We start from the raw sequence: 20,769 nt of genomic DNA on the forward strand, positions 1-20,769 counted from the left end.
ACCCAGCAGAGCAGGGTGAGTGAGGGGAATGGGGCTTGCAGCTCTACGGGGGTCGCTAAAGTCAGGGAAGGCAAGCATCAGTGGCATCAGCAGCCAGACAGAGAGAGGAAGTGAGAAGACATGTAAAAGCAATCATCATTTAGGTTATTCCTCCGCGACTCCTCCAAGGTCAGCTCTATGTCACCACGCTATCCGCATCATGAAAACGGATTAATGATGTGTCCAAAGAGAGAGTGCCGGCATCGGGAGGCACGTATAAGGTTGAGCTGCTGTCTTTTTGCCACTGTATGTGGGTACATTGCTTGACAAGAAAATGCAAATAAGTTACACATAGCATCAGTAGCCTCGGAGTAAGCCATGTGTACCGTGTAGGAGTTAAAAATGCAGACAGCCACACGTGCCACAGCTTTCTGATCCTTTCCAATGTTTGGTTGCTCATGCTTAAACAGATCAGCACGTTGGTAGGTGTTATGTTTCCATGGGAAGAGGCCACATTTGGCGAGGTCATGTCGTGGTGTATGACGGCTTGGGATAGCTCAAGGTTCTGCCGCCACGGTAGCTGAGTGGGGAGACTACAAAACACCGGTTGTGGTTTACCATGTGGAAAACAGCTTATCCATCAGTAGGCATCCTTACAGGCTGGGGAGCAAGCTGCTAGCAGTTTGTTCCCATTTACATGCTACCCTTATTTAAACGGACAATGACAGCAGAAAGTCGAGTGCTCGAGGAGCCAGAAGGGTGCAATTCGTCCAGTGTGTGTCAGTGTGTATGTGAGTCCATCCACGCTGCAATTAGGTGGCAGGAGAGATTAGTAACTTCAGTGCCTCAGACTAACTCTGAAGGATGCCAGAGTCCTCCTCCGCCCACAAACTGACTGCAGCCCAGCTGTACTCCACAGCTCCACATGGCCTTAGAGTCCAGGGACCATAATGAAGACTAAACACTTTCCTTGGCTTTCAACTAGCCATGCATCTGCTTCTAGTTATATGGCCGCTCCTGCGTAAACTTTATTGAATCTGATTCGGTAGCACCAGCAGACTACTCTGTTGTGTTTATGAGCCTTACAATCCTCTGGCAGGTTACTGTGACAGGTAGCAATTCTGTTGATTTTGGCTTGTCCCTAATGCTTTCAGGTTGCTCCAATTTATCTCTCCTTACTGAGCCCTGGCAACAACACTGACGCAGGAACCGTGCACACGTTACAAGGTCTAGCATTGTAGTCCACCGTTTCATTGTCTATGAAATAAGGAAGTATGATTTATGACAGGAGAAGAGAGACATTTGTTTCACAAAATACTATCATGCCATTCAATAAAAGAAGACAATGCACTCTAGCTGTAAATAAATAGCAGATCTTTCCTGAAAGAGAGAGGAATTGAAAAGCCATTTCCCCCTCTTGTTGTAAGTGGACCGGCCACTTGTGAGAAAATGTTCTGTAATGTATAACTTGCTGAGAGGAAGGAACAAAGCTCCTCTAATTGAGGGTTACATAATGTGAGCTGTCAGGGGTGGCCCCACAGGATACAGTTTCATGCTCTGTACGGTTAGTAGGAGGCTCATATACTCACAGACAGTCACAATAAACTGCCTCTATGTGATTGCTATTATGTTCGTATTTTCCTATTTTTCTTTCGCGTGTGTGACTATATCGCTCTGAGGAGAACAAACTGGGCAGTAGCAATAATAGGTGACCTTTTAAAAACTCCCGGCCCACACACATCTGGAACCAATTCTATGCCTATCTAAGGGAACTCTGGAGTTCCAACTTCCAAAATCACTGTAAGCCTTTCATGCAACTCCTCAAGTGAAGGTTTCCGTGGTGGAAGTTGAGACAGGCCACCTTGTCTTGTGTGAAGATTAGCTCTGTGAAGAAGGATGTGTGAGGTAATGGAAAGACACCTGACAACCATCAAACGGGAAACGCTACAATGGTTAACTCCCAAATGAAACCCATTAAATGTCACCTGAGGGTTGAGAAAAGAAAAGCACCATCACCGTAATGACACAGGGACAGCTCTGCTTTTGAACTACTGTAATACATCTCCTGAAATAGACACCCAACAAAAGGAGCAGGCCAAGCTGCAATTGTAGACAGTCATGTCAGTCGGTCAAATAAGAGGCAAGTATCGGGTTGGCAGGACCAGCTGTAGAAGTTAACATCCTTTATGAATTCATCCTCACGCAAAATACTCAAGAGAATGCTTGTGAGATCCAAATAAGGGATTCCCATGTTCATATTTTTAAAGGACCAGGTGGCTTATGTAAATCATGGACCACACTGGCCTTAGGGCTCGGATCATTATTAAGGATCTCGAGTGGTTACACAATGTGTTCTATTTCTCTGGTCCAGACACTCTTACCACGATCATTAGAACCTGTCCAGATTATTAAACTGTGATTTATGACCCATAATCACTACCCATAATTATTAGTCTTCCTAACCACATTCATATTCTACTATCATTGGCTGTTATAGTGAGACCTAATACCAGGGTACAGTACTGTACTTTATCAAGCTATGCACTCTAACACATTCTGTGCCTATTTTACTCCGCTGTTTCCACAGTAGAGTTGGGAATGGTTTAGAGCAGAAGTGTCAAACTCATTTTCTCCGCGGGCCACATTCGGTCTTCAACGAGGTCCAGGGGGCCGCACTTAAAATGGATTATATTGCCTTGCCGTCAAAATGTGTAAAAATAGTATTTTATCTATCGCTTTTGGAATTTTCGATGCTCCCTGACAGTCTTGCTTCCATTACGATTACTATTAGCAAGCTGGACAGAGTGAAAAGAGACTATAAATGAAGGTCTATTATAATTTCTACATAATTTTGATTTGGTTATAGTCCTTTCAATGCCCATTGAGATTCCCCCGATCACCCCCACATGGAGTTTTGAGTTGGACTATGGTCCAGTGGTCCACAGAGGGTGGTTACCGCTCGCTGATGTTGGATATAGTATCCATGTCCCAAGTGGCACCCTATTCCCTATGAACTACTTCTGACCAGGGCTCACTGGTCAAAAGTAGTGCACTATATAGGGAATAGGGGGCCATTTGGGACGCAGACATAGTGTCTCCTCACTTCCTGAAACCCCCAGAAAGCCTCTGTTTAGTATCAGCAGCATTCACCTGTGACCCCGGTGGCGAAGGAGGCTTTCCCTTCGATGGTCCCTTTGATGCCTTGCACTGTGATGAGGTACTCAGTGCCAGGTTGCAGTCCTGTATAACACACACACAGGGGAAGTAAGCATACAGGTTTGCAAAACCTCATAGTAGTTCAAGGTTCTTAATGTACCACAATACATTTGAACACTATTGAATGATTAGCCGTTACGGGTACATAGATCTATGAATGCTCAAAGGGTTATGAGTGTTCTGCTCAAGTGGGGAGAGGTGGAGACCATTAGGGAACAGACAGTTACACAGGTAACGGTTGTAAAACTTGAAGTCCTATTCTATTCAAAGGTTATAAAATATTATGGACTATTTGTCATGCCTGCTCCCGCTCCCACTCCCTGGCGCTCAAGGGCGCCAGGCTACCCGTCATCATAAACACCTGTTACCATCATTACGCACAGCTGCGCTCATTGGACTCACCTGGACTCCCTCACTTTGTTGATTGCCACTGCATATATGTCTGCTCCTCTGTGTTGTTCCCTGTAGTAGCATTTTGTCATGTCGGGTTTATGTCCAGACGCTGTGCCGTTGCATGTCCGTCTATATTAAATGGTTCACTCCCTGTACCTGCTTCTCATCTCCTGCGTTGGGCCTCACACTATTCAATTCAAATCTATTTCAGACGGTTTTTTCCAATTTAAATGACATACCTACGATGGTGTGGGTGGTCCTGGCCTCTGCAGTCATTGGTACGTTCTGCTCCTCTTCCTGCCCATCAGGGTTAGCATAGGTCAGTCTGAAGTGGTCCAGAGGTGCTGCAGGGTTCTGCCAGTCCACCTGGATAGAGTCCTCAGTCTGGCCCAATACCCGGATACCATCAATACCAGACACCTCTGTGTAGGGTCAACACAGTCTCATTATGCCAGAATAGTGACATTTAGCCATTTAAATGTCACCTGCGATGACATATAAATTGTCACTAATGACGTTATAGTTAGGTACAAGTTATGAGAGAGGTCTAATAGGGTACCAAAGAGTGTCATAGCTATCATACAGAACCAAGGACCAGGGCATGTTTCCTACTGGTTTCTATGAGACTCTTCCTATATGTGATTTTGCATATAAGCCCATTCCAGGCCAGGAAAAACGGTCTGGCTAACGTTCTTTAACAGTTCTTTCTAATCGAAAAAAATGATTTAAAACCATTTGAAAGGGATAACGTTTGAAGTTAAGCATATTGTGTGACCGAGAAATGTTCGTCATAGCCGGATTATCAGGCCTTTTCTCATACCCAGACAGGAATGTCATGCACTGAGATGTTTTCCATGGCTAACCGCACAGCAGAGCCCAGGGCCCAAGGCTCTGTGCTCTGTGTCTCTCTTTCCATAAAATGTGTCTACAGCTTCATTTCCTTTTAATTAGGCTGACTGGTGTAATTACCTTAAACCTAATGGTAAGCAAACTATCACTAAGTGAATCATTTAGTACAAACAGTACTCAGGGTTATTGGGGTGATCTGTATGTAGAGAGTTTTATGTGACGACAAAACATTTAAATTGGCATTCAGAACCACTTACCACAAACAAAAGCACCTGGACTTTTGAGTAAAACATGCAAATCAATGTTATGAGAAACATACTGTATTTTCCTCTGTGGTTCACTTCACTCCCTTACCTGTGGTCGTCTCTATCCTGTCCCCCTCGCTCTGGATCTCCTTGATGACAGCGTACACCTGCACTATGTAGGTGACTCCTGGGCTGAGCCCTGCGATCAGGTAGGAGGTCTCTGTGTTGGGCACGGTGACCCGCTCCAGCTCTGCCTCATTGCCCTCAGGGTGCCAGGTCAGGATGTAGTACTCTGCTGCTTTCACAGCCTCCCATTCCACCAGCAGAGAACTATCAGTCACCCTTACCAGACGCAGGCCGTTAGGGCCCAACACTGAGGGGGACACAGAGGTATGATTAGTTAAGGTTCAAAACTTTATGTTACTCACTATGTTATTGTGATGAATTCGAGGGCTAGCCCCAACCAGAATAAACATAGGGGCCTGTCAGTCCAACACTTCAGTTATTACGCCAAGAATTCCGGACCTCTTGGCGAGGTAAGTAGGTGTACTAAGTTCACTATGTTATTGCTCTCTCTTTTTTACTGTTTTCACACTTCACTCAATGTAACTCTGACAGAAATAACGTATTTGATTAAAGGAAAACACAATTTAGAAAATTGGGGGAAATATATTCATTTTCTGCGGTTACAGCGTGATACTGTATCTAGACACGATCCTTCAATCAAGATGGTGGAAATAGGGTCGGGCGAATCAGACATTATGGGGGGACTTTTCAATAACATGAATGTGAGCCCAGGAGACGGCCAGTCAGCAGTGTACGAAGCAAACTTTCCAAGCCAAGATATTCCTGCGGATACAGGGAAATACGGACATGGACGACCGACCGTATGTGGTGAATTCGAGGAATTAAATTGCAGAAAAAGTGTAAGTGTACATTGGGGGAAATATGAAATAGGTGCTAAGGAGACCACATTTACTAGGAAAGAATTCACAGCAGGCTTGGACCTTGTTCCATATGTTGAAGGCAGGAAGCTCAATGTTTTCTTTCTCTTCAACAGGAGCCTTTCCATCCAGTGGCAGTTAATACAACGTTTTCTACAGCCACTGCCAGTAACAATTATGCCCTTAAATAATATTTCATAACAGCCAAAAGGACAAATAAATTAACAGCTAACGATTCGGAAAAAGCAAAAGGAACGGAAATGTGTGTCCTCACTGATTGATAATGAGGGAAGCATATTATGAAATTATTAGAAAATTATGAAATTATGTTTGGACTTCATAAAGAAGAGAATCATAAATCTACAAATTAAATCACCAAATCAAATCACATTCTATTGGTCACATACACATGGTTAGCAGATGTTAATGCGAGTGTAGCGAAATGCTTGTGCTTCTAGTTCCAACCATGCAGTAAAATCTAACAAGTAATCTAACAATTTCACAACAACAAAGGAATTAATAAGAATATGTACATATAAATATATGGATGAGCAATGGCCGAACGGCATAGGCAAGATGCAGTAAATGGTATAGAGTACATTATATACATATGAGATGAGTAATGTAGGGTATGTAAACATTATATAAAGTGGCATTGTTTAAAGTGACTAGTGATACATTTATTACATCCAATTTTTAATTATTAAGTGGCTAGAAATTTGAGTCAGTATGTTGGCAGCAGCCACTCAATGTTAGTGATGGCTGTTTAACAGTCTGATGGCCTTGAGATAGAAGCTGTTTTGCAGTCTCTCGGTCCCAGCTTTGATGCACCTGTACTGACCTCGCCTTCTGGATGATAGCAGGGTGAATAGGCAGTGGCTCGGGTGGTCGTTGTCCTTGATGATCTTTTTGGCCTTCCTGTGACATCAGGTGGTGTAGGTGTCCTGGAGGGCAGGTAGTTTGCCCCCGGTGATGCGTTGTGCAGACCTCACTACCCTCTGGAGAGCCTTACGCTTGTGGGCGGAGCAGTTGCCGTACCAGGCGGTGATACAGCCCGACAGGATGCTCTCGATTGTGCATCTGTAAAAGTTGGTGAGTGTTTTTGGTGACAAGCCAAATTTCTTCAGCCTCCTGAGGTTGAAGAGGCGCTGTTGCGCCTTCTTCACCACGCTGTCTGTGTGGGTGGGCCATTTCAGTTTGTCGGTGATATGTACGCCGAGGAACTTAAAACCTTCCACCTTCTCCACTACTGTCCTCTCGATGTGGATAGGGGGGTGCTCCATCTGCTGTTTCCTGAAATCCACGATCATCTCCTTTGTTTTATTGACGTTGAGTGTGAGGTTATTTTCCTGACACCACACTCCGAGGGCCCTCACCTCCTCCCTGTAGGCCGTCTCGTCGTTGTTGGTAATCAAGCCTACCACTGTAGTGTCGTCTGCAAACTTGATGATTGAGTTGGAGGCGTGCATGGCCACGCAGTCATGGGTGAACAGGGAGTACAGGAGAGGGCTGAGAACGCACCCTTGTTTGGAGGGTACTATGGTGTTAAATGCTGAGCTGTAGTCGATGAACAGCATTCTTACATAGGTATTCCTCTTGTCCAGATGGGTTAGGGCAGTGTGCAGTGTGATTGCGATTGCGTCGTCTGTGGACCTATTGGGGCGGTAAGCGAATTTGAGTGGGTCTAGGGTGTCAGGTAGGGTGGAGGTGATATGGTCCTTGACTAGTCTCTCAAAGCACTTCATGATGACAGAAGTGAGTGCTACGGGGCGATAGTCGTTTAGCTCAGTTACCTTAGCTTTCTTGGGAACAGGAACAATGGTGGCCCTCTTGAAGCATGTAGGAACAGCAGACTGGGATAAGGATTGATTGAATATGTCCGTAAACACACCAGCCAGCTGGTCTGCGCATGTTCTGAGGACGCGGCTAGGGATGCTGTCTGGGCCGTCAGCCTTGCGAGGGTTAACACGTTTAAATGTTTTACTCATGTCGGCTGCAGTGAAGGAGAGCCCGCAGGTGTTGGTAGCGGGCCGTGTCGGTGGCACTGTATTGTCCTCAAAGCGAGCAAAGAAGTTGTTTAGTTTGTCTGGGAGCAAGACATCGGGGTCTGCGACGGGGCTGGTTTTCTTTTTGAGGTCCGTGATTGACTATAGACCCTACCACATACCTCTCGTGTCTGAGCCGTTGAATTGCGACTCTACTTTGTCTCTATACTGACGCTTAGCTTGTATGATTGCCTTGCGGAGGGAATAGCTACACTGTTTGTATTCGGTCATGTTTCTGGTCGCCTTGCCCTGATTAAAATCAGTGGTTCGCGCTTTCAGTTTTGCGCGAATGCTGCCATACAGTGGCAGGTTCTCAGCCAAAGACACATCATTATGGTGTTAAAAATTTTTTGAGACAACTGTAAGTAGGATTTCCATCAAGTGGGCCAAACTTGTGCTGCTCAGTGTTCTCATTTACATTACATTTACATTACATTTAAGTCATTTAGCAGACGCTCTTATCCAGAGCGACTTACAAATTGGTGCATTCACCTTATGATATCCAGTGGAACAACCACTTTACAATAGTGCATCTAAATCTTTTAAGGGGGGGGTTAGAAGGATTGCTTTATCCTATCCTAGGTATTCCTTAAAGAGGTGGGGTTTCAGGTGTCTCCGGAAGGTGGTGATTGACTCCGCTGTCCTGGCGTCGTGAGGGAGCTTGTTCCACCATTGGGGTGCCAGAGCAGCGAACAGTTTTGACTGGGCTGAGCGGGAACTGTGCTTCCTCAGAGGTAGGGGGGCCAGCAGGACAGAGGTGGATGAACGCAGTGCCCTTGTTTGGGTGTAGGGCCTGATCAGAGCCTGAAGGTATGGAGGTGCCGTTCCCTTCACAGCTCCGTAGGCAATCACCATGGTCTTGTAGCGGATGCGAGCTTCAACTGGAAGCCAGTGGAGAGAGCGGAGGAGCGGGGTGACGTGAGAGAACTTGGGAAGGTTGAACACCAGACGGGCTGCGGCGTTCTGGATGAGTTGTAGGGGTTTAATGGCACAGGCAGGGAGCCCAGCCAACAGCGAGTTGCAGTAATCCAGACGGGAGATGACAAGTGCCTGGATTAGGACCTGCGCCGCTTCCTGTGTGAGGCAGGGTCGTACTCTGCGAATGTTGTAGAGCATGAACCTACAGGATCGGGTCACCGCCTTGATGTTAGTGGAGAACGACAGGGTGTTGTCCAGGATCACGCCAAGGTTCTTAGCACTCTGGGAGGAGGACACAAGGGAGTTGTCAACCGTGATGGCGAGATCATGGAACGGGCAGTCCTTCCCCGGGAGGAAGAGCAGCTCCGTCTTGCCGAGGTTCAGCTTGAGGTGGTGATCCGTCATCCACACTGATATGTCTGACAGACATGCAGAGATGCGATTCGCCGCCTGGTTATCAGAAGGGGGAAAGGAGAAGATTAATTGTGTGTCGTCTGCATAGCAATGATAGGAGAGACCATGTGAGGATATGACAGAGCCAAGTGACTTGGTGTATAGCGAGAATAGGAGAGGGCCTAGAACAGAGCCCTGGGGGACACCAGTGGTGAGAGCGCATGGTGCGGAGACAGATTCTCGCCACGCCACCTGGTAGGAGCGACCTGTCAGGTAGGACGCAATCCAAGCGTGGGCCGCGCCGGAGATGCCCAACCCGGAGAGGGTGGAGAGGAGGATCTGATGGTTCACAGTATCAAAGGCAGCAGATAGGTCTAGAAGGATGAGAGCAGAGGAGAGAGAGATAGCAGGAGAGCTGGCCAAGGACGGCACGTTCAAGAGTTTTGGAGAGAAAAGAAAGAAGGGATACTGGTCTGTAGTTGTTGACATCGGAGGGATCGAGTGTAGGTTTTTTCAGAAGGGGTGCAACTCTCGCTCTCTTGAAGACGGAAGGGACGTAGCCAGCGGTTAAGGATGAGTTGATGAGCGAGGTGAGGTAGGGGAGAAGGTCTACGGAAATGGTCTGGAGAAGAGAGGAGGGGATAGGGTCAAGTGGGCAGGTTGTTGGGCGGCCGGCCGTCACAAGACGCGAGATTTCATCTGGAGAGAGAGGGGAGAAAGAGGTCAAAGCACAGGGTAGGGCAGTGTGAGCAGGACCAGCGGTGTCGTTTGACTTAGCAAACGAGGATCGGATATCGTCAACCTTCTTTTCAAAATGGTTGACGAAGTCATCCGCAGAGAGGGAGGAGGGGGGAGGGGGAGGAGGATTCAGGAGGGAGGAGAAGGTAGCAAAGAGCTTCCTAGGGTAGGAGGCAGATGCTTGGAATTTAGAGTGGTAGAAAGTGGCTTTAGCAGCAGAGACAGAAGAGGAGAATGTAGAGAGGAGGGAGTGAAAGGATGCCAGGTCCGCAGGGAGGCGAGTTTTCCTCCATTTCAGCTCGGCTGCCCGGAGCCCTGTTCTGTGAGCTCGTAGTGAGTCGTCGAGCCACGGAGCAGGAGGGGAGGACCGAGCCGGCCTGGAGGATAGGGGACAGAGAAAATCAAAGGATGCAGAAAGGGAGGAGAGGAGGGTTGAGGAGGCAGAATCAGGAGATAGGTTGGAGAAGGTTTGAGCAGAGGGAAGAGATGATAGGATGGAAGAGGAGAGAGTAGCGGGAGAGAGAGAGCGAAGGTTGGGACGGCGCAATACCATCCGAGTAGGGGCAGAGTGAGAAGTGTTGGATGAGAGCAAGAGGGAAAAGGATACAAGGTAGTGGTCGGAGATTTGGAGGGGAGTTGCAATGAGATTAGTGGAAGAACAGCATCTAGTAAAGATGAGGTCAAGCGTATTGCCTGCCTTGTGAGTAGGGGGGGAAGGTGAGAGGGTGAGGTCAAAAGAGGAGAGGAGTGGAAAGAAGGAGGCAGAGAGGAATGAGTCAAAGGTAGACGTGGGGAGGTTAAAGTCACCCAGAACTGTGAGAGGTGAGCCATCCTCAGGAAAGGAACTTATCAAGGCGTCAAGCTCATTGATGAACTCTCCAAGGGAACCTGGAGGGCGATAAATGATAAGGATGTTAAGCTTGAAAGCGCTGCTAACTTTGACAGCATGGAATTCAAATGAGGAGATAGACAGATGGGTCAGGGGAGAAAGAGAGAATGTCCAATTGGGAGAGATGAGGATTCCAGTGCCACCACCCCGCTGGCTCGATGCTCTAGGGGTATGCGAGAACACGTGGGCAGACGAAGAGAGAGCAGTAGGAGTAGCAGTGTTATCTGTGGTAATCCATGTTTCCGTCAGCGCCAGGAAGTCTAGGGACTGGAGGGTAGCATAGGCTGAGATGAACTCAGCCTTGTTGGCTGTAGACCGGCAGTTCCAGAGGCTGCCGGAGACCTGGAACTCCACGTGGGTCGTGCGCGCTGGGACCACCAGGTTAGAGTGGCAGCGGCCACGCGGTGTGAAGCGTTTGTATGGCCTGTGCAGAGGGGAGAGAACAGGGATAGACAGACACATAGTTGACAAGCTACAGAAGTGTTGTTTCTTGTATTATTGTCTCTTGTGTCTTTAGAGAACTGTTTCACTTTGATATCCTTTTTCTTCTGTCCTGATTTTCTCTTTCTTTTCTTCTGTTAACTAGATATTCTTTGTTGTTCTTCGTTAGCTAGCTAGCTTCTCTGTCGTAATTAATACAAAAACAAGTGGGGAAGCACATGTACTGTTTCCATGTAGTAAAAAGTGACCATACATAATGCTAAAGGGTACATTATGTTATTCAAATAATATTCAAGACCACCAATAATATTCAAGACCATCACGTCCATTGAGAATGGATGTGATTCTCAAATGTGAAGCAGAAATGTGAATGTACATTCCTGCATGGAACTGTTATTTGTCGGTGTGAGACATCCCACTATTCAGTGACTCACATAAAGTCCTATTTTTACTGAGTCTACTGTACCATGGTGAAAAGAGCATTAAGGGACAACTCAGGAGGCGTACATGGAAAGCAGACCAAATCCACATGCAGCATCTGTAGGACATTGATCTGGCTTTTAAAAATCCCTAGAAATCCACCAAGGCTTTTTGTGGGCAGAATAAAACCCTTTAGGTTTTCTCTTGATGATTTATTTGAAATGTGTGTCTGAGTTCTTTATCAATGTACAAATTTCCAAAGGTCTAAATTCAGATCCCAGTCTCGATCATAGTTGTGAAATGTGGTTAGCATTGCTTTTGATGGTCACTAAAAAGAAAACAGGTCTGATCATTTTCTGTACTCTAAAAAGACAATGTTTGTGAAAAAGATACCTATTCACCATATACCGTAGCCTCAAATTCACTCTTGCCACACAAAACAGAAAATGTCTCAGTATACTGTAGCTTTTGTCCTATACTCATAATATTTATCCTCCAAATCCAACTCATAAACTCATATAGGCTCCCTCTTCCCCCTTGACACATCGCTGTTGTTGTTGTAAGCAACAGTTCAACAGTTCCTACATGCACATTACTATAAATCTCTCCAAATCTCTCTTGCAGCACAGCTTGAAAATCTTACTATCGCTGAGTGCAATACCCGACCAGCTACCATGGGTCTGTGCACAAACTTGGTTTTAACAACGTGAAATCTTTAGACAGTTGATTGGCAGACATGGTTTGAGGGTGCAGCAATCGCTGTCACTTTCACAAGTGTGGATGCAGTGAATTTATCTGTCAGAATGTTTTGACCGCATATTTTCTGCTTAACTGTATTTAACTAATAGTCAAATAACTTCAGTACCTAATGTCAAGTTTAAAGTGTTTATGAAACCTCAGAACCCTAAGGATCCTACAGCTGTAGATGTTCTGCATTTCAGTTCTGTGAATCAACAAAAGGTAGAGTTCGCTATGTAGATCTAGGCCATTTCAAACTAGGAGTGCTGATCTTGGACCAGTTTTCCCTTTTATATAATAATGAATAAGATATTATGACCTGATTATAACCTCAGCCTATATCAGCATTTCTACCTGTAGAGCAGTCTTCCCCAAAGAAGCCTTCGTCACAGATACACATTCCGTTCACGCAGGTGCCGTGGATGCAGTCAGGATCGCATTTCTGTTCGCTGCAGTCCTCGCCAGTGAAGTGGCTGAAGCAAACACACTTGCCGTCCACGCAGTATCCCTTATCGTTGCAGTCGCCTGGGCACATCAGCTGGCTGCAATCACTCCCCGTGTAGCCAGCGTGGCAGACACACTTTCCATCCACACAGCGGCCATTGTCGTTGCACTCATCAGGACAGGTGGAAACGGAGCAGTCTGGACCCTCCCAGCTAGGGTTGCATTGACAACTGCAGGTGTTGTGCTGGTAGGTCCCGTGGCCACTACAACTAGTGTCCACACCTGTGGAAGTTTAGGAAATCACGTTATGTGACATCTGAAGTGTCTGTACTGTAAGTGTAATGTAAGTGACAGTGCATCAATCATTTTTTCAAACAGTGTCACAGTTATATATATTTTTTTGTACTTATTACCCCTTTTTCTCCCCAATTTTGTGATATCCAATTGGTAATTACAGTCCTGTTCCATCGCTGCAACTCCCGTACAGACTTGGGAGAGGCGAAGGTTGAGAGCCATACATCCCCCCAAAACACAACCCTGCCTAGCCACACTGCTTCTTGACACACTACTCGCATAACCCGGAAGCCAGCCGCACCAATGTGTCGGAGGAAATACCTTCTAACTAGCGACCGTGTCAGCGTGCATGCGCCCGGCACGCCACAGGAGTCGCTAGAGCGCGATGGGACAAGGACATGCCGTCCAAACCCTCCCCTAACCCGGGCCATGCTGGACCAACTTTGCGCCGCCTCATGGTCTCCCGGTCGCGGCCGGCTGCAACACAACCCGGGATCGAACCCGGATCTGTAGTGATGCCTCTAGCACTGCGATGCAGTGCCTTAGACTGCTGCACCACACGGGAGACCAGTTTCACAGTTTTAAATAACATCTGGGATTAAGTTACACATTTTTTTTCAGATATACACTGAGTGTACTAAACATTAGGAACTCCTGCTCTTTCCATGACATAGACTGACCAGGGGAATCCAGCTGAAAGCTATGATCCCTTATTGATGTCACCTGTTAAATCCACTTCAATCATTGTAGCTGAAGGGGAGGAGACAGGTTAAAGAAGGATGTTTAAGCCTTGAGACAATTGAGACATGGATTGTGTATGTTTGCCATTCAGACAGTGAATGGGAAAGACAAAATATTTAACTGCCTTTGTACAGGGTATGGTAGGTATAGGTATCAGCTGCACCAGTTTGAGTGTGTCAAAAACTGTACACTCAATGTATTTTAGCTATTGAATATAGATGTTCTGTCAGATCTCATGGTGATGGACTGCACTGTAGGCTTACCTCCTGCTCCACCACCTTTTCCACCACAGCAGCCCTGGGAGCACTGACTCTTCAGGTGTTCCACCTCCTCCTCCAGCCCGTTGACTCTGTACAGCAGAGACGTAAAGCTCTCCGACTCATCACAGTCACACTTTGGGGTCTTGAGGTTGATTTGGTGCCTGAAAACTATGTTGTTTTCCCCCTCCAGAGTAGCGCCCCCTTCCAGCTCTTGCAGTCCTGAAAACTGGTCCTGTTGGGAAGGGAGGGTCTGCAAGGCGAGTTTACACTCAGGGCTCTTGGCCAGGTCAATCTTATAGACGTGGCTGAAGGTGACTTCTTTCTCAGCGGGGGATGAATTATCTTCTGTCACATATGTGGAAGTGACAGTGCACAGTATGCTTATCAGGCATAGGGCTCTTGTGAGCCAGTGTAGTCTAGTGGTCATGGCTAGAGGGGAAAATAAGTGCAATAATTGGTGAAATTGATATGCAACTTTTGACATGCACAAAGAGCACTGGTCTTGACACCTTTTTGGTCTATTATGGGGGATTTTCCAGAGAGAACATGGCTTTATTTTACAAGATTGTTAAAGAAGTCACATACGTTCTAGTTAAGGCAGACTATGTTTTACAAAAGGGACATGAAGCAATCTCGTAACCTCCAGCAGAAAGCCAGCAGTCATCACTCGAAACTAAACACTTTTATCCCAAGTTCCTAACTATTAATAGTGCTCAGCCAACCATAAGGGCTTCAAGGAGCATGGAACCCTGTCTTTCAAAAGATGTCATGTCTAATGACAGTGATGTCATCCAGCTTTTGACATCCCCAGGAAGAGAAATGATATGCTATCAAAATAATAGGCCAAATATTTATCTGAAAAGACTTCTTCAGAAATAATTTGGTTCAAACCTCTATGGTGAATAAGAAGTTACCTGTTTCTCAAGCATGTTCAATTGAACTGTTGCGTCCTTGGCACGCAGCCATTAGAAATTTGGTAGTGGAGCAACTTATGGTCGATGTCTGAACTTGTGTGGTCTGTGGAAACTGAAAACCAAACTTAAGTGACTGTGCTCCGCTCTCCTCTAAAATAGAGGCCATGGTTCTTGACAACTGTAATAGCATACATGCTTTAATAAATTGCGCAGGTACTTTTAAAAGAATGTTGATTGGTCAATGAAATATGCATGTAGTGCAAAAACATTAACGGGATAGATAATTGGGAGCACACAATGTGGAACTATCAAAGAAGTGAAATGACTCAACCCTGCACAAATACTAGGCTTTTTACCTTAACTCACATACGGTATATTGCAACTATGGGAACGATAAATGGTGTACAGTAGATCAATAGTGCAAAGCGATTGTTCCTGTAACATTGTAAACCAGTATAAAGAAATCTTCATCAATGATTATATCAATCATACAACACTAGCAACCTCATCTACAGGCTGAATTCATTACGTTGGTGTCAGCTGTGACACAAGTGGTGCTACAGTATCTGAGGCTTGTCCATGTAGTCACCTGAAGGATTGTGAAAGTAACCTATAAGTGATAAGCACAATGGTATAGGTGTTATGGCATCATAAGCAGCCTACAACATTAGTGTAGATGTTCATAGTTAGACATAATGGCTTAGATGCTCCTGGAGAGTTTACAGTATGTTTGTGATACTGCAGTGAGCAACGGAACACTGCAAGTGAAAGGTTTGGCAGTGTCCAATTTGTTTTCGGAGACACTGCTTTGAACATTCAAGGACAAATTAGCTAATTAGCAACGAAAAATCTGAACATGGCTCACTAAGCATCAAAGAAGAGAAAAACAGACGTGGAATCCTAAAAATGTTCAAAGAAGTAGACTGAGCAGCATCCCACTGGACAAAGAAGTATAGCAGGCCGAAACATCAAAATGTCAACAAATGTGTTCAAAATCTACCACCATTTTTCCAATATCAAATCTACAGGAAGTGGAACCTCTAGTGAGTAGCCAGCCTGCTACTGTAAGTAAATGGCTAACGTTCCTTCGAATGGCTAACATTATAGCCTAAATGAATATTACTAACATGAAAATTGCTAACATTAGACTAATTTAAAATGGCTAATATGAAAATGGCTAACATTAACCTAAATTAAAATGGTTAGCATTAGCCTAAAAGAAAATGGCTAACATTAGCCTAATTAAGAATAGCTAACATTAGCCTAAATATTATGATAACTAACCCAAGATAGGACAGAGGCATAATTTACAATAGGAACCAATAAAGCACAGTGGTCAGAACAAGCAATGAGGTGGGCAGAGCCAAGCAAGAGCTAGCATGATCCTATTAACGTGTTTTAGCAGGTATTTGCATATTTACGTTAGGGAATGCCTAATCTCTGAAGTGTGCGTGTGCAAGAACTCGAATTCACCCTACATTCCTAAACCATGCCATTTTTTAAAACTTTGGCAAGGAGTCAAGTCTACAAAACTTGCACTCTGTTTGTAACAGATTCTAGTTTTGGAACAGAAAACTGCATTCAGAACGTTATGAGAAAATGATGAGCTCTTGCTCCTCCTTGACCCTCTGCCTGCCACTAGACTTAAGGTGGTGAATAGAAGCCCTCACTGGATGCTTCAAGTTTATACCCCGTGTGACACATCTGGGTTTTCTCTTTCTTCTGTGATTAGCATAAATGAAAATGGCTAACATGAAAGTGGCGAACATTAGCCTAAATAAGAAAATGGCTAGGATTAACCTGAATGAAAGTGGTTAGCATTAGTCTAATAATGACCTCTTAGTCAAATAACCCTTGGCATTAAGCTTCCATCCAACAGTAGACTTCACAGAGAAAAAATGGCTCAACACTTGTGAAAATGTAGTATCAGTAAGCGACGTGTTGGGAGAAATTATGTTGGCTATGTTGCTAATGACTTACAGTAACTGTATTAGTGCAACACAAAATGTCCACCATGTTTGCTACGAGTCCTGTGTCTGTTATTCAACTCAGTGGGTGAAAACCTTGAGGTTAGAGTAGCCAGACCGTAGAGACTATGACATCACAGCTATGGCCATTCATCCCCATTGACTCCCTGGCAATAATTACAGTAGATGGCACTTTATCAGCAACCAGGACATAGATCAGACCAGTGGGAAAGACCAGCAAGTCAATGACAGCCTTACAATAACCCACATCACAGGAACATTATACAGCCCTGTGGAATGGCACCAGGCGCTGGCGCACACAGATCCTTAACAAGCTCATTTATAGTTTACTGTCAAGGTTTTATTTGATGCTTGCCATATTAAGGCTTTTATTTGTCTTAGAGAAGATTCCAATGTGACCTTCTTCCAGCTACCACGAACTGCTAAATCTCTGCAGGGAAGGAACGTCAAGAACGATACAGCAGTAAGACCAAAGATTCTCCTTAGTCAGTCAATCCATGGTTGTGTCCCAAATGACAACCTATTCCAGCATTTCCCAAACTTGGTCCTCGGGACCCCAATGCGTGCACATTTAGTTTTTTGCTCTAACACTACATAGCTGATTCAAATGATCAAAGCTTGATAATTAGTTGATTATTTGAATCCACGGTGTAGTGCTAGGGCAACAACAACAAAAACGTGCACCCTTTGAGGTCCCGAGGACTGAGTTTGAGAAACCTTGCTCTATTCCACCTTATAGGGCCCTCAAACTCAACTCTGGACCTCAAAGCCAGTTCCACAGTTTTTTTTTATTGTTCCCCTATAATAAGGAGCTGATTAGACCTGGGACACCAGGTGTGTGCAATGAATTATCAGGTAGAACAGAAAACCAGTAGGCTAGGGACCTTGTAGGGTAAGAGTTGAATACCAATGCTATAGGGAATAGGGTTCCATTTGGGACGCAATCTATGTGAAGCGTGTCAGACGTGCAGTCATGGAAGAGCCGAAGCCGTCTCAAAGGCTTCGAGAAAACAGTATCCGCAGTTCCGCACTCAAAGTTGGCATGGACACACAGGGGAATTACCTTCACATAACAAGGGATTCAAATAGTCAGACACAAGGATGTCTGTCTCATCTTTTCAGCCTCCATTCTTTGCAGGCTTGTCGACTAGCTGTGAAGTTTGACAGACTTCCAACCGGGATTGGCAGGAAAGTACCTAAGCAATTCCAGCATGCATTGCAGACTGGCAAGTAGTGCTGGGAGTAAACTTCAAACAGCTACTAAAAATGTTAGACTCACTCCTCTAATTGTTAAGGTTCAACAAAGGGTAGAGGAAGCTGCATTTTACCAACAAGTGGAACACTGTTGTGCATCATCTATTTACGGAATAAGAGGAGGTAGAACGTTTCCCCTCAATCACTAACAAGAAACGCTTAGACTCAGACTGTGAATGCAATCAATATCAGATCCTCACAGGGACCCAATTTTCCCTGCAAAATCATTGCACTGGGAAGAGCGAAAGGAAGGGAAGCAAGCAAGGACAGACTGTGTGCAATGCCCCATCCTCTCATGAGACACATTAACCAACAGACAGATAAAAGGCAGTCTGTTCTTTTCCGTTTCAAGGGGAATTGCACTGGACCAACAAGCCTGGGATGAAAAGTTTAGCGCTCTGCAGTCTGCACACTGGGGAAGAGCTCAGAGCTCATGGTCTTTATGTGGTTGCAACGTTTGTCGAATTTTCCTTTACTAGCAGGCAGAAAAAGCTGAAAGCAATTAGAGTAAGTCTGAGCTCAAACTCATATCCCCCTGCTCTGTCTGCTGGTCCGGCCATCCAAACCACAAAAAAACCTTGATAAGGTTAAAAAGCCCAATAGTCACCCCATTGGCTTTATGTAGGCCTTATGATCACATATTAGAAACCACCCCATTCATGGCTAGCTGCAGGCAACGCTCTACATCTGTATCACTGCTTCCAAAATAACTTTGAGTCAGTACAGTAGCATTTCATCAAGTTGAGCCACAGGCAAGCACCGTACATAATGTCTATGAAGCTTGTTGAAACTATTTATTTTCAGAAGAATAAAAAAAATCCACCTTCAATAAAATGGTTTACAAGAAAAGAAAAGGAAATATAATTATTCTACTGAAGCTGTATATTGTATTAACAACCTATTTACTCCATGGTAAGGACATAGCTGACACTTCAGCTATTTCCCCACTGGCTCTATGGCTGACTGACTGAAATATAATTTGTTAATGCTTAGTCTGATGCTTGACTGCCCAGCATTTCCGTCTGGTACCAGAGAGGCTGGAGTTTAGTCTGTGATGAAAATGTGAGGAGTGAGAGAAGGCAGGTTTGTTAACAAGGAAATGGACCTCTAAACGTATTGGGTTTGATGCCTAAGTTACAACTTGTGCAGTTTTTTTGGTGTTGATGCAAAATATCAAAAGAAATCGAACATATTGCTTTTTGTTTCTTTGTTTCTTTCAATTTAACTGTATAACTTGTACTGAAAGAGCTTAGCTTTGGAATGAAGTTGTTATAATAATTTTGAAACTTTGTTTAAAGGACTACTACTATATGTTAACATCTCATTTGCTCTGATGAAAACTATATGCTTCCTGATCTTATATCATATAATGACTCAAACAGGAATAATGTTGCAAATTACTTATTTCGTAGTAAGTATAGCTTTTTCAAGATAATTACTTATTTCAATAGTAAGTATGAATCTTGTCTGTAATTGCATTTGTTAAAAGAAAATGAAACAGTATGTGAAATATTAAACAGGTCATAATATGAATAAAAATGTATCAAATCAGATGCAATCTCTAATAAAAAAACTACTTGCAGTCATATAAAATGTTTATGCACATATTACAAAGCCTCTCAAATTGAACATTCAAGAATAAAACAATAAAACAATAACAGAAAGCAGTGTTTAACTCACCGTTGCAGTTCCCTGTGACTCCCTCCTCTGAAAGCCTGAGAATCTGTCACTCTATTGCTTCTCTCTCTGACACCTGTTGACAAGCTCAGGGCATGAGTTTGAAGGGGCCCTTACAACCAATGCCTCTGTAGCTCCTGCAGCAACAGCCTTTTCCTCAAGTAGTTAAATCCCCTTCCGAAATGCCTTTGGCCAATGGGCAGTAGTTTGGGAGTGTCTCTTCTCTTGCTCCTCAATAATGGAATGAGAATAGAGATAGATAATGAGAGACATTCCTCCTTTAAAAAAAAAAACAAATAAGCTGGAACTAATCATTATACTTCAACATGACCCCCACACATGTTGCCCCCACCCCGTCACTACCAACCTTTGAGTTTGAGTTTTAGAAACGTTTTTTTATATGTTTCCTGTCACAGTAGCAGCGATGGATGCAATTAATCATTTTACCAGTCCAGGACAGTAGTAATACGTGCTGTAAGGCAATCAGAGAAAGCTTGGATTTAATGGTGAGCTCAAGCCAAGAAAAATCTGGACATTCATGAAGAAAACACAGGTCTAGTCATATCAGTGAATTAAGTTTCCAATCACATTAGCCAACATGTATCAGTCTATCTGAAGTGTGAATTTAATTCGAGATATTACAGACTTTAGTTACGGTAGGATTTGTACTGTAGGATTTTCTCATTACATAAAGTACTACAACACAACACATGGACATCCTTATGTGGTCTGAAATAAAATAAACACAGATTTTATAAACCACTTCAATTTGGCACAAACACTGTGCTTACCATTGAGAAATGTCCACATTAACTGCTCGAAAAAAGAAGCAAACGCAGATATTTTGTTTCTAGAAAACAATTTGCTAACTCATCTGCTAAGCCAGCATGAAAGCATAAATCCCACCATCATTGTGCAACACATGTACAATGTTAAAGTAGGGATAGAGCAAAATCATCAAACAGTACCAAAGTGTTGTGTTTATTATG

The 20,769-nt window shown here is 44.4% G+C and overlaps 1 protein-coding gene across 3 annotated transcripts in view; it reads right to left on the reverse strand.

Moving 5' to 3' along the window:
- The window catches only part of LOC106569077 (tenascin-N), a 31,586-nt gene extending 11,558 nt beyond the window's left edge, over positions 1-20,028 (reverse strand). For all 3 annotated transcript variants that reach the window (XM_014140054.2, XM_014140052.2, XM_014140050.2), the window contains exons 1-6: positions 19,784-20,028; positions 13,951-14,376; positions 12,563-12,934; positions 4,792-5,055; positions 3,828-4,010; positions 3,130-3,219 (exon numbers count right to left, since the gene is read on the reverse strand). In XM_014140054.2, coding sequence (XP_013995529.1) covers positions 3,130-3,219; positions 3,828-4,010; positions 4,792-5,055; positions 12,563-12,934; positions 13,951-14,374 — 1,333 coding nt within the window. In that variant the 5' untranslated portion in view covers positions 14,375-14,376; positions 19,784-20,028. The remainder of the gene's footprint in view (positions 1-3,129; positions 3,220-3,827; positions 4,011-4,791; positions 5,056-12,562; positions 12,935-13,950; positions 14,377-19,783) is intronic.
- Positions 20,029-20,769: the final 741 nt, after the last annotated feature.

The sequence above is a fragment of the Salmo salar genome, chromosome ssa14, assembly GCF_905237065.1.
Source record: "Salmo salar chromosome ssa14, Ssal_v3.1, whole genome shotgun sequence".
Classification (NCBI taxonomy): domain Eukaryota; kingdom Metazoa; phylum Chordata; class Actinopteri; order Salmoniformes; family Salmonidae; genus Salmo; species Salmo salar.